This window comes from Talpa europaea (genome assembly GCF_964194135.1).
Source record: "Talpa europaea genome assembly, chromosome: 11".
Classification (NCBI taxonomy): domain Eukaryota; kingdom Metazoa; phylum Chordata; class Mammalia; order Eulipotyphla; family Talpidae; genus Talpa; species Talpa europaea.
The window spans coordinates 505,587-519,097 of record NC_140078.1 but is presented as its reverse complement, the minus strand read 5'-3'; the positions used below and the strand labels follow the sequence as shown (position 1 = coordinate 519,097).

The following is a 13,511-nucleotide window of genomic DNA, read 5'->3' as shown; positions in this document are numbered from 1 at the left end:
AACTTCATCTTCTTATATTTAGTGGAGAAGATGCTTGTATCACCTCTGTTTTAATCCGTGGAGACGTCATCCGTGGTCCCACCTGTAGTCCATCTTGGACACTGTCCTCTGTGCACAGGAGCCTGTGCTGGTGGTGGGGGGTGCTCTGTGCATGTCTCTCAGAACTGCTTGGTGTCTGGTGGCGCCAAGTCCTCTGCTTCCTAACTTCTGCCCAGCTGTTGCTTGCTAATGTGGCTTTATCTTATTAAATATAATTTATACTGTTTTGAACAATTAAGTTCACAAGTGATATTTAAGTGCAGAAGTAGGTTATTCCTATGGTGTTGTGCTTTTTTTACTCTGTGCAGCTGTGTTCTAGGTTGTCACACCTGTTCTTACAGAGACGAGACATACCCGCCGCCCCGGGTGTTTTGAAGAAAGCTCAGACGTCTCATGAGTCCGTCCATGTGCTGTGCGGCTCAAACCTAAATGCTGTTATGGCACCAACACCTTTTTTTTGAAAGTGACTTTTTCGAGGCACAGTTGACATTCAATAAATGGCACATTCAGTGGCAGTGAGTTTCGAGGCGCGTCCACACGCGTCACACCACAGACCCGGCCGAGATGGGGAGGCCCCGCCTCTGCTTCTTTTCTGCACGTTATTTGAAGAAGCCGGGTCTGACCTGCGGGGCTCTGCCTCCCCGGGCTCTAGCCTGAGGCCCGTTAGGAAGGCCGCAAGCGCCATGACATGCGAGGCTCGCCCTTCCTGGTGCTGTCTTGCTGTCTGTCTCGGTGTCTGTCTGTCTCTGTCTTTCTGTCTCTCTGTGATGACTGGTGGCAGAGCTGGCTTTCGTCCTGCAGACCAGAGCCTGGCCGTGTCGCCCGTGTCCCTGGGCTGGTGTCGTGTGTCCTCTGTCTTCTGCTTTTGTGCCCCTGAGGTTGGCAGCTAAAGGCAGGGACTCTTAGTCGCGAGTCCTTGCGGCTGCTTCAGAGGCGGCCGTGTCCCTCCCCGAGGCACATGCTGGTTCGGGTGGCGGCAGGTCGTGGGCAAGGCTGGGCCGTGGCCAAGAGGCAGAGTCTCGTAAGACAGACAGTGCCCTGCTGGGCCTGTGGCTCTGTGGCTGCGGTGGGAGCCTCCGGGGCCCACCCCAGGGGCTTGCTGTGGCCGGCGGTGCTGTCTGCGGCTGTCCTGGACGCGCCTCTCTCCTCGGGCCGGGTCCTCGCAGCGCCGCGAGAGCACATGGCAGGCTGCGGGGGCCTGTGTCCAAGGGCGTTGGTGTGACCGTGGTGTCTCTGCTTGTCAGGCAGGCAGACCTGGCAGCTGTGTGTGAGGCGCATATGGATGTTTCCAGAAGCTTTACAGTGTCCAGTGTCCCTGGGCTGATGGGAGAATGGGGAAGACCAGGGGGAGGGAGCCTCAGGCTGCCCCCCGCTTTGTTCGTAGCTACCGGCTCTCCTCCAGGGACCACCCCCCAGGCAGAGGGCGTGCTGGCAGGGGCTCCGGACCCTCACAGGGGCGGGCCTTGGGGGCCAGCAGTTGTCTCCCTCTCACCCAGGTTGTGCCCGCGTGGCAGTGTGAGCTGAGGCCAAGCGGTTTGTGCCGCTCGGGGCGCCAGGGCATGGGGCGTGCAGGGGCGGGGGGCCACGGGACGCTGCTCTCAAGGCTCCCCGCCCCCCTCGGGGGCCGCCCAGACGTCGTGGTTGGCGGGGTCCGTGCAGCCCCGTAGTGGCTGCCGCCCCCTCAGGCGCCCTCTCCCCGGCTCCAGGCCAGGATCCAGCCCCCGCCCATGTGACGGCCGGGCCGGCGGCCGCGTGGGGCTGCAGCATGGACGGCGACGGCGAGTTCTTCGACGCCCTGACGGGTGAGTGTGGCCTGCGGGCTGGCGGGTCACATGGGCGGGGGCTGGATCCTGGCCTGGAGCCGGGGAGAGGGCGCCTGAGGCCTTGGGGGACGCGCAGCCGCCACCACACGCGCAGCCCCACACACCTGCCCCGCCCCTGCCGGGGTGTCCCGCTGCCGGCCGTCGGGGGAGTCCGCGCGCCCACCCCTGCAGGCCACCGCGGCCGCGGGAACACCCTCGTCTCCTGCAGACCTTGCCTCCAGCCACTCTCCTGAGGGATTTTCAGAGGCGACGCCTAGAGTCCCCGGGGTGATCCACGTGGACCCCGGCAGAAGCAATGGGGTTGGAAAGGTTGGGGAGCGGACCCCTCAAGAGAACGGACTCCAGAAGCACAGGTATGTGGCCCCGGCTTGAGGGCCTCCCCGTGGTCTGCTGGCCGCGTGGTCAGTGGAGGCCCGGCCGCCCCCACCTCTGCTCGTGAGCGCCCTCCTGGGCCCTCTGCTCTGCCCGAGCCCGGCTGGCCTCAGCAGGGAGCCTGCCCGGCACAGTGGTGGGCGGTGGTGTGAGATGCGCCGTGGGGTTCACCCCCCCCCGCCACCCCAGAGGCACCCCAGCCTGCCTGCGCCCGGGGCCCTGTCATCAGGGCTGGGAAGTGTGGGGCGCCCGTGTCCCTCTGGCCCGGGCAGGAGCGGTCAGGTTGCCTCCCGAGTGGGCCTCTGCGGCCCCAGCGCCCCGCGGCACCCCCCGCTTCTCCGCAGTGCCCCCTGGGCACAGCCTCTGTCCCAGCCAGCGGTGGCTCACGCATCCCTTTCCTGGGGGCGCGGTGGTGGGCCCTCCTCCTGGGGTGCGGCCAGCACCGGGCCACTTGCCCCGACCCCTCTGCCTGTTGTCCCTGGGCCAGCCGCGGGTCGCAAGGGGCTCCCGGCCTCTCCACGTCGGGCGTGTCTGCCGGGCCCCTCTCCCCCTGCGCCCTTCGGCTCCTACCCTCTGCCCTGTGGCCATGCGGGTGCCGTGCCTTGGTCTGGACCTCCCAGAGCCCTGCTCCGGTCCTGGGGTGCCCTCGCAGTCTGGCCTGCTGGGGTGCCCTGGGGTGTTGGCCGCCAGGAGCCTGGCACGTGGCACTCGGGATATCAGGCCTCCTGCTGCCCCCCCCCCCCCCCCCCGGGCAGGGTCTGCTGGAGCGAGCCGCCGCCACTCTATGGGCTGGAGCCCGCGGGGCCGCGAACTCAGAACTGGCTACGCGATGCCCCTGCCTGAGAGGCCCCCTGGCACTGCTGGCTGAAGAAGGGAGGTGCCCGGGATAGTCTCTGGAGAGGGCTTGGCCTCTGGCCTGGTCTTGTTGCCCTGGGCCGTGGCCATGGCTGTCCCAGCGCTATGCCATGTGGCTGGCTGTGGCGCACTATCCCCAGTGGGGCCCCCAAAATGTCCCTAGAAACCTCTTGGGTTTGGTGGCGCCTGGCTGCTGTGCCCTGAGCTGGGGGGTGCAGCTGCTCGTGTGCAGAGCAGCCGGCAGGCCTGGCCTGGCTCACCCCACCCGCCCACCTCCCGCAGGACGGCGCTGCCCGCCCCCATGTTCACCAGGAGCGACTTCAGCATGTGGAGCATCCTGAAGAAGTGCATCGGCCTGGTGCGTGCGCGGAGGGCCGCTGGCGCTCACCCCCTTCCTGCTGGGGAGTGCGGCGGCCCAGCATGCTGAGGGGTGCCCCAGCTGCCCTCCAGGCCTTCCCGGGAGCCACAGCAGCTGTGCTGACCAATATCAAGCCTCCCCTCTCCTGAGTCTGCCTCCCCCACCCGCCAGCCCAGCCCCCACCCCAACACTGCCCAGCCCCCAACAGCCCAGCCCAGCCCCCCCGACACAGCCCAGCAGCAGGGGTGGCTTGGGGGAGATCCACGGGACTGGCTGCTGGCTCTGTCCCTCCCACACTGCCCACTGAGGCCCAGTGCCTCTGCCGCCCTGTCCTCTGGGCTCGCGGCTCCTCTTGGGGGGGCTGTGCCCCAGGGGCTGCTTTGTCCTCTTGATCCTTGATGTTTAGAGGTTGCTCTGAAAGTTCCTTTTGTCTTAAAAGTGCAAGTCCGAAGTCCTCTCGCTCCTCGGAGATCGGTTTGAGGACTCAGGCGCCTGCCCTGCCCCTGCCGCCCCGGTCCAGGCGGGGCTGAGGGCGCAGCGAGCGCTCTTCTTCCTCCTGCCGATCGCCCACTGGCCCCTCACCCTACCTGCGGGCCTGGGGCACCCGGTTTCCTTGGGACAGTCGCTAAGCCTGTGCACCCAGGGGCCCCTGGGTGCTGTGTCTGCCGGGGTGCCTGGGGCCGGCTCCTGGCACCCATTGCCCCTCCCCCTGGGCCTCTGATCCCCACCCCAGGGTGCTCGTCCTGGGTCTCCCCGGCTGCTCTGCCGGCCTAGCTGAGGCAGGCACCTGGAGGGCCTGTGGGCAGAGCCGCATGGGGCCTGCTGTGGGGGTCTCCCAGCCATCTGGAGTGATGGGGCACTCATGATGGTGCTTCATGATGGATTTGGGGGACTCTGCCATGGGACCCCAGTCCCGAGCAGCCTGAAGCACATGTGGGCGTGGGGGCTGTTGCAGGGGCTGTCTGGGTGTGGACGTCCCACTGGGCTGCCCCGTGGGGGGCCTCCCCTCCATGCAAAGGCTCGCCGTGGGGTGCCCCCAGGAAGCTGCAGCCTGAGGGGTGGCTGGGGCTTGTTCCGGGCGTGACCTGGGCATCTGGCCGCAGGAGCTGTCCAAGATCACCATGCCTGTCGCCTTCAACGAGCCCTTGAGCTTCCTGCAGCGCATCACCGAGTACATGGAGCACGTGCACCTGCTGCACAGGGCCTCCCGCCAGGCGCAGCCCCTGGAGCGTATGCAGGTGGGCCCCCGTCCCCCTCCTGACCTCCCGGGCTGCACCCACCTGGGTCGGCGGGGCTGTGGGAGGAGCCTGCACCTGGGGCAGCCTCTGGCTTGGAGTCTTCTTGTGCACGCACCTGCCTGTGTGCTGCGAGCGTGCAGGGGCACACGCGTGTGCATGAGTGTGTGCGTGTGAGCCGGACAGACCGAGGCTGCCAGAGGGCTGCAGGAGGGCCCAGACTGGTGCAGGTGTGGAGTGTGGGTGCAGGTGTGGAGTGCAGGTGCAGGTGTGGGGTGTGGGTGCAGGTGTGGGGTGTGGGTGCAGATATGGGGTACACTTGGGGTGCGGGTACCGGTGTGGGGTGCGGGTGCAGGACGTGGGTGCGGGGGGGTGTGCAGAACAGCGGGTTCCTGCTCTGTGGCCTTGAGGAAGTGGCGGTGAGCGTGTTTTCCGGAAGCTCTGTAACCTCGATGTGTTACGAGGATGGTGGGAAGTCACCGGAGGGAGCAGCGGGCAGGAACTGACCCGCCCCGCCCGGCCCGCCGGCCCTGGCCTCTGCTTGCAGTCTGTGGCCGCCTTCGCCGTGTCGGCCGTGGCTTCCCAGTGGGAGAGGACCGGCAAGCCCTTCAATCCGCTGCTGGGAGAGACGTACGAGCTGATCAGGTACGGGCCGGGCCGCTGGCCATCCGGGGTGGGAAGCTACTTGGTGCTGAGCCCGAGCGGGCACGGGCGCGTCCGGCCCTCCACCCCGTGCTGCCCCAGCGCCCCAGGCCCGGCTCCCGCGGCCCCGCTCACAGCACCCCAGCTGTCCACCAGCGGTCAGGTCGTGGCGTCCCCGCCTGGCCAGCGGGAGGGCACGGGGAGCCTCGAGGGCAAGAGCGCCTCCGCCTGTGGGTCCCGACCCTCCGGACATTTTCTTTTAGTCATGAGAGTGCGGTCATTGTAGACAATACGTGAGCACAGCAGAAGAAGGGGGGGGCTGCAGTGGGAGGCTCCCCCTGGCCGGCTTTCCAGTGTGGGGCTGCGTGTGCGGCCCCCCCCAGCCACCTGGTGGCCCCCCATGTGCAGTGTACCTGAGGGAAGCATCTCGTGGCCGTGGACACGCTGCAATGTGGGGCGTCAGCTGCCAGGAGTCAGCTTGCAGCGCAAATAAGACAGTGGGGGGGTGGCACCCCGGGACTCAGGGAGAGGGTCCCCAGCATTGTAGATCCCGGCTGCGGGGTGCGTTCTGGAGGATGGAGGGCTTTCCAGGGTGGACGATGGTATGGTGGGGCTTGGTGTGGTCAGCCCCCCAGGGGTGAGGGGCTTTGAGGGGGTCAGCACTGGGTTCAGACCCCTTAGGACGGATGGTCCTCACTGGGAACTCAGGGTCTGGCCAGAAGCAGCATCCTCGCCTGACCCCATCCCGAGAGGCCACCTCAGCCTGACCCCATCCCGGGCCCACCTCAGCCCTGTGTGGGGGCGAGTCCTGACGGGGCCCGTGCCCGTGCCAGGCAGCTGCTCCCGGGCGCGTGGCCTCTGAGGAAGAGAGCGGGGTGGCGCCCGCCACAGCCCGGAGCCGTGGAGGGAGGGCCCGGGGGCCATGGGCCTGAGCGCGAGGGGCGGCCCGTGCGTGTCAGCGCCAGGCTTTAGGTGGCCAAAGCGCTGGGAAGGCTCAGGGGGCTTTGTGGGCACCCAGACGCCGCAGGCCGGGGGAACTTAGTTCGGGGCTTGCCCTGAGGCCACACAGCCGGGGGGTGGCGGGCGCCCCTCCCAGACCCTGGCCCGGCCCCCATGCCGCTCGCCCACAGACCCCGAGCAGCCAGGAATAACACGCCCCTCCCGAGACAAGTGATCATTTTGTAAATTACATGCCTCGGCAGGCAGGCAACCTTTTAAAATCTGATTTTTTTACTTGCTTCCTCTGGAACGATGGAAAATTCTGATTCCAGTTAAGTTAGTAATTATGTGGTTTAGCTTCTATAATTTTTAATGACTACAACTGGAGGTGTAGTCACAGTTCCGGAACAATTAAAAACTGACATTTTTATTGCAAAGGAGAGCGCGCTGCAGTCCCTGCTTCCTGGCGAGCAGCGCCTCGGGCACGCGCCGCGAAGCCGGGGCCTGGGGGCCGAGGGCCGGCGTGCTGTGGGCCTCCAGCCCCCTCGGAGGAGCTGCTGGGCTGCGGCCGGTGGGGCCTGGAGCAGGAGCGAGGCTGAGCCTGGCCGAGGGCTTGAGGGGCACGGGGGTGGGGTCTCCCCCAGCCCGCGTGCGGCCTGAGCCGCGCCCCAGAGGTGGCCCGTGGTGGGGTGGGCCGGCCTGCCCAGCGACACGGCCTCGTGGCGGTTTCGGCCTCATGTGGCAGCAGAGGGTCCCTCCCCGGCGGGGGGGGACAGGCCACGTCTGGGGCCACCACGTCCTCGAAAGGGAAGTTGAGCTCCCGCGTGGGGCTTTGCCGCGAAAGTGACTCTTTCTCCCGGCCCCCAGGGAGGACCTGGGGTTCAGGTTCATCTCGGAGCAGGTCAGCCACCACCCGCCCGTCAGCGCCTTCTACTCGGAGGGCCTCAACCAGGACTTCCTGCTGCATGGCTCCATCTACCCCAAGCTCAAGTTTTGGGGCAAGAGCGTGGAGGCCGAGCCCCGCGGCACCATCACGCTGGAGCTGCTCGAGTGAGTGCCGCCCCGCTCAGGCCGCAGAGGCCCGCCCAGGGTCAGGCGGGCGGGCCTGGGCCGGGACTGGCTGTGGCTGTCGAGCCCGCCCCGTGTGCTGTGGTCACTGCCGTGTCCTCCTGCCGCGGTGCCACGGCCCGCAGCAGCAGCAGCGTGGGGCAGGGCCCGGCCCACTCCGGCTCCACTTCAGCCGGGCAGGGTGGGGCATGCTGTGGTGCCCGCGCCCCCCCTGCTGCCCCCGCGTTCCCTGCAGCCCAGCCTCCCGCCCGCTGGCTGGCCCTGGTGTCTCCGTGGAAAGCTCTGTCGCGCTACAGAGGGAGGGAATGGAGTTCAGGCATGCCGAGGAGATGCTCCGGGGCGCTCCCAGGCTGCCTACCCCCCGCCGGGAAGGTGCCCTGGGCATCCTGCCCGGGTCTGCGCACTCCCCCGCTGCCTTGTGTGGGCCTCAGACCGTTGTGTCCCCCCAGGCACGGGGAGGCCTACACCTGGAGTAACCCCACCTGCTGTGTCCACAACGTGCTGGTCGGGAAGCTGTGGATCGAGCAGTACGGCACGGTGGAGGTCGTGAACCACAGGTAGCGCCGCGGCGCGCTGTGCCCTGCCCTGCACAGTGCGTGGGGTTGCGGACCCCTCGCAGGCCCCCGCCCTCCCGGCCCCCGGGCCCGGGCTTGGACCCAGCAGGGTGGTTGCCCTCGCCAGAGCTGAGCCGTGTGGCTCCGTTCTCAGCCGCCGTGACCTGCTGCTCTCCCGCAGGACGGGGGACAAGTGTGTGCTGCACTTCAGGCCGTGCGGCCTGTTCGGGAAGGAGCTGCACAAGGTGGACGGCCACATCCAGGACCGGAAGTGAGTCCTGCGGGCCGGGCCTCCGGACACTGCCCTCGGTCTGGGAGGGGCAGGGGCCGGTGCCTAGGAGTTTCTCCAGGGTGGCCCCGAGGGCGGAGGCGGGCCTGTCCCGGGAGGATAGGATAGGCGACTGCCCGCTGAGCGGCGGCTCCAGGGGGTGCTCAGCGGGAAGGCAGCGGTGTGGGAGGAGGGCGCTTCATGCACGTCTGGGAAAAGACTGATGGGCGCAGCCCACACGTGTGCAGCGTCGGGCGCAGCTCAGCCCTGGGTTTCCGAGTCACATGCACGTGTGCATGCACCCTCGGCCTCCCCCGCCACCCCTGCACCCCCCTCGGCCCTGCCTACGCCCCTGTGTGGTGCCCCCTGCCGTGGTGCTCCCCTGTGGCGGGCTCCCCCCGCCGTGGTGCTCCCCCACTGACAGTCCTTCTGGCCATGAGCAGAGGCCTTGGGGTGCAAGTCTTCGGCTTGGTGTCCATAGACGCCCTGAGGTGTGGACGGCGCCTGCTGCATATCTGTCCCCAGGGCTGAGGCGCTTCTGGTTTGGATTTTGGTGGTCTGGGATGTGGCTGTGCTGACTTGCTGTTGAACCCCGGTGACCCCAGCAGGAAGAAGCTCTTCGTGATCTATGGCAAGTGGACAGAGTGCCTGTGGGGCATTGACGCCGCTGCCTACGAGTCTTTCAGGCGGCAGGAGCGGCGGGGTGACCCCCCAAAGAAGGCGAAGCCGGTGAGGGCTGGGACGGCGCCTGGGGCCTGCGCTGGCCTAGGGCCCGGGCCGTGGAGGGCCGGGTTGTACCCACACTGGCGGCGGGAGGAGCCTGGGGCTGCTCTCTTGGCCTCCAGCACCCGATGTGCCGCATTCTGGAAACTTCCAAGGCCAAATCCTCTCTCCCCGCCCTTTGTCTGCTTAGAGTCAGAGGCCGAGCGAGCACCCACCACTCAGTTGTGAGCCCTGTCACAGCCGCGGGCGCCACCTTGGGGTGCCCCTAGGGGTTCTCGCGCCACCAGCAGCCGCCGCCTCTGGGCGCTCGTCCACGCAGCTGACTTTGAAGGGTCCTTGTGCCCGGGTCCTCCTGTGCTCTGTGCGGGCCGCTGGCCCGTCTCGCCGGCGGCTGTGAGCACCCCCATGTCCTGCATTCAGATGGGGCCCGCCGTGCTGGGCTGCAGATGTGGAGGCAGCACGCGGCCCCTGGCATGGCCCCGACCGCAAGCCCAGCACAGCGCACAGGGGGCCTGCTGCTGGCCAGCTGCCTGCTCTCGGGGGCCACGCCAGAGAGCCCCCCACAGAGACTGCAGGGCCTGGAGGCAGGCGGCAGGCCCACCCGAGGGTGGAGCGGACTCCGGACGTGTGAGGCGCCGTTTTGGGCTGCCTGGTGGTGCCTGGTCTGAGGGCTCCTGCGTTTCAGGATGGCGGCTCCCAGAAGACTGAGGGCGACGTGGTGGATGCCATGCCTGAGGCTCAGGAGACCGTGCAAGTCATTCCAGGCAGCAAGCTACTCTGGAGGGTCAACACCCGGCCCCCCAACTCTGCCCAGGTCTGTGCCCCCCACCCTGACACCCACCCCTCCCCAAGTCTGGGCCTATCCTGGAGCCAGGCCTCAGCTGACCAGCCCCACACGCCCTCCCACGTCAGGAAGTGCTCCCTGCCTGTTAGACCTGAGCCCTGTTGCCAGGAGCAGAGCTGGAGACCTGAGGGGGGGCCTTGGTGCCAGGGGTGGGAGGCCCTGGGGGTCTGAAGGGAGGTCAGGGGTCAGGCTGCAGGGCCACAGTGGCCTGTGTTGGAGAAGCCCTCAGCAGACTGGTGCAAGGGCCGCATGGCCCGGGGTGAGGGAAGGAGGGTGTAGGGCACGGAGGGGCGGGCTCCAAGGGCACTTCTGCAGCTGTGTGCCCTGGGCACCGTGGCTGGCAAGCAGTGGGGTGCCGGGGGGGCATCTGGGGGCAGGATCAGGTTGCGGGCGCTTCCTGCCCTGGGTTGCGGCCTCCAGAGGCCTGGTCGGGAGGCAGGCGCCCTGGGGACCCTGGGCCCAGGCTAGAGGCCCCAGCTTGAGTGGGGCAGCAGGCGCTCCCCGCCCTGGGTGACCGCGATAGGAAGCCTCTGGGCGACCCGGATGCTGCCACCTGCGGGCTTGGGGGCATCTATGGCTGTGCTGGGTGGCGGGCAGGACGCCCTGTGGACCCCTCCTGCCCGTCCCCAGATGTACAACTTCACCAGTTTCGCTGTCAGCCTCAATGAGCTGGAGACCAGCATGGAGAAGACTCTGGCCCCCACGGACTGCCGCCTGCGCCCCGACATCCGGGGCATGGAGAATGGCGACATGGGTAGGCACCCCCTGCTGGTGCCGTGGCATAGAGCGGCCGCCTGAGGGGACATGCGCCTGGCCTGCCGCTGCCTTGCAGCGCCGGTGACGCGTTCCCCCCGGGCGGCGGCCTCGCCCGGCACAGGGAGGTCTCCCGGCCCCGCTCTGGCTCGGGTCCCGCTGCAGGCGCGGGCTGGGGCAGGCCAGAGCGTAGGGCCGACGCGCCCCCGCCCCGGTGCAGGCCACTCGCCACGTGGGGCTCTACCTGGGGGGGTCCACCCGGCACTGCTCAGTGCTCCCCTCTGCGGCCTCGACCTGCGCGCCCGCGGCCTCCTGACCTGTGTGCTCGCCCCCAGATCTGGCCAGCCAGGAGAAGGAGCGGCTGGAAGAGAAGCAGAGGGAAGCCCGGAGGGAGCGTGCCAAAGAGGATGCTGAGTGGCAGACAAGGTAGGCCCGGCAGCGAGGAGCTCGGCTGAGGAAGTGAAGCTCTCCAGGTGCCATGCTGCCGCCCCCCCACACTCATAAGTCACATCACCCCCAAAATGAGGGTGCCCCTGCTGGCAGCGGCCTGTGCCAGCCTGGCCCAGGGACATGGCCCTGAGCGCACTCCTCGGCAGGGGCCACTGAGAGAGGCTGAGCCCGAGCAAGCGGGTGGGGGGCGTGGTGTGGGGGGTGGGCCGGAGGCATCTGAGAAGAGTGTGTGGCGCCATTGCTGTCAGCCTGCTCTGCCCCCCAGCCCAGGGCGCCCTGGTGGGTTCAGACCAGGGCAGGAGGGTCTGTGCTGAGAGCCGGGCCTTGCACGTAGACAAGACCTGCCAGGGCCGAGGCCTGTGTTCTTGCTGAAGTGGCCACGACTGACTGAGTTTTGCTTGTTGCTCAAGTGACCGTGTTCCAGGAGCCCGATGGGAACTGGAATGCTGTGGAAGTCGAGCACATTTTTTTTTTAAAGATCTATTTATACATACAAGAGCCGGGGTACAGTCCAGAGGTGTGGGGGTGAGAGGATTCACTGGAGACAGAGTGGGGAGCAGAACAGGCGGATCCACTGAGACACACTGCCGAGGGGAGCAGCGGGGAGGCAGGCGAGGTCTGCGGCGCCCTGTGGGCAGCTCCCGGGCCGGGGATCGCACTCAGCCGCAGTGGCTGCGGAAGCTTCGTAGTGCTGAGACTTAACCCTGCGCCCCCAGGGAGGCCCGGTTGAGCACAATTTATGTCAAGCTTTTAGCTTCCAGGACCACTGGGTGCTTTGGCTGTTGGTTGGGTTTCCCCGCCCAGCTGCTCCGCAGCGCCCGTCCCGAGGCCCAGTGACACCCTTGAGCCGACCTGGTGCGGCCCCCGCTGTAGTACTAGGCTTCTGCGAGCTTGATCCTCACATCAGTTTTGTCCAGGGAACGGACAGCCTTTCTTTGCTGCGGATTTTTTAAGTAGCAAATTTTCAAAACACACTGCAGGTGGGACAGTGCTTGGGAGGGGCCGCCCCTGTCCTGAGCCCGCAGGCCACCCTTGCCACCACACACGCCCGCGGTGGCCCGCGGGGCCGGCCGTGTCACGGGGCTGGTTCTCGCCCGGCCAGTGGCGTGTGGGGTCCCCCAGGTGCTGGAAAGGGAGCAGGTGGCGGCCGGGTACTGGTTCTTGGTGGTGCGTGTCGGAGGCCGCGTCGGCGCGTGCCTGGCTGGGCCCAGGGTGGGACGGCGCCCGACCCCTCTCTGTCCTGCAGGTGGTTCCGCCCCGGCAGCAACCCCTACACCGGGGCCCCCGACTGGCTGTACGCAGGGGGCTACTTTGAGCGGGACTTCTCGGGCTGCCCCGACATCTACTGAGGCCCCGGGCGGCCTGGGACCGGACGCCGAGAGGCCGGAACTGTGCAGAGGCCACGCTGGGAGCAGCCCCTGACGACCCTGGGGCTGCCGCCTCCTGCCGAGGGCCTCGCTGGGACCGACCTTTGCCAAACGCTCCCTCTTGTTGCAGCCTCTTCATAAAGCTTCACTTGGGACCATCACGTTTTCGTAGTGGTTTGAAAAGAAAACAGTCTGCGAGCCCCTCCGAGCGGTGGGCGGCCTAGCCGAGGGCCCGCAGGCTGTCCCGCCCGAAGGACGCGCGGGGAAGGGCCGGGCCTCCCTGCAGCGCCGCGGCGAGGCTGTGCGTGGGGCTCTGCCCCTGAAAGCAGGGGTCTCGGAAATAATCCCGCTGTTTTCTCGGGATGAGGGGTCCCTTTGTGAGCTACAGGAGACGGCGAGATTGCAGAGCATCAGGTGGAATGAAATGAGACGTTGTCAGATTCTGTATTTTTTACCAGTCTTCAATAATGTAAAGATTGCTTTTAAGATATTTAAGGTAGAACTACTTGAATAGTATTTTGCTGAAGAGCAGGATCTACTTTGCCCCCCAGCCGTATGCTATCCACATGAAGCCAGGAGCCCTGAGCGGCTGACGGAGGCCCCCGATGGCCCCTGGGGAAGCCCACCTCAGCCGCCTGTGCCCTCTGGTCTCCAGGGCTTCCCCGGCCCGCAGGCCAAGCCCACGTCCCAGCTGAGCTGCTTCACCCGTAGCGCAGCTCTGGGGCGTTGGTCCCCGCATGCATGTGTAAAACAAGCCGCCAAGTCCTGCACACGCCAGGGAGGGGCTCGGGGCACCTGCTGCTGCGGAGGCATCGAGGTGTTTGGCCAGAGTCGGCGCCCATCTCAGCCCGCATCTTTAGCAGTGACTGTTTTCTTTCTGTAGAAGCGTCAGCACCGCAGACAACCTGCTGTGTGCACAGGCTCTGCCCACGCCCGTGCGCACAGCTCTCTGGGTGGAGCGGTGGGTCCCCTGAGAGGTGCTGGCCCTGTGTGTCTGGGCTGCAAAGTCACATTTGTAATTAAAACACTCTGAAGGCAATCCTTGTTTTGAAAGCTTGATTTTGTCACTTTGGAAACTGGTAGCTGGGGTTGGGGTCAGATCCAAGGCCTGCAGTCAGCATCGGAGCAGAGGCATCCTCCGGAGAGCGGGTGGTGCCGACCGACTGTTTGGCCAGGACCTGTGCCCCAGGAAGATGGCAGGCGGCAGCGTCGAACAGCCAT

General features: G+C 66.9%; 1 protein-coding gene across 1 annotated transcript; it reads left to right on the top strand.

The window, feature by feature from the left end:
* Positions 1 to 3,381: 3,381 nt before the first annotated feature.
* OSBPL2 (oxysterol binding protein like 2) lies at positions 3,382 to 12,272 on the top strand (the record flags this gene model as incomplete). Its single annotated transcript, XM_084246785.1, has 11 exons — positions 3,382 to 3,447; positions 4,551 to 4,685; positions 5,230 to 5,327; positions 7,131 to 7,313; positions 7,781 to 7,888; positions 8,067 to 8,156; positions 8,759 to 8,882; positions 9,562 to 9,690; positions 10,351 to 10,474; positions 10,809 to 10,899; positions 12,170 to 12,272. Exons 1-11 carry the CDS (start codon positions 3,391 to 3,393, stop codon positions 12,270 to 12,272), a joined length of 1,242 nt encoding a protein of 413 aa, XP_084102911.1. The 5' UTR covers positions 3,382 to 3,390.
* Between the last annotated feature and the right edge of the window lie 1,239 nt (positions 12,273 to 13,511).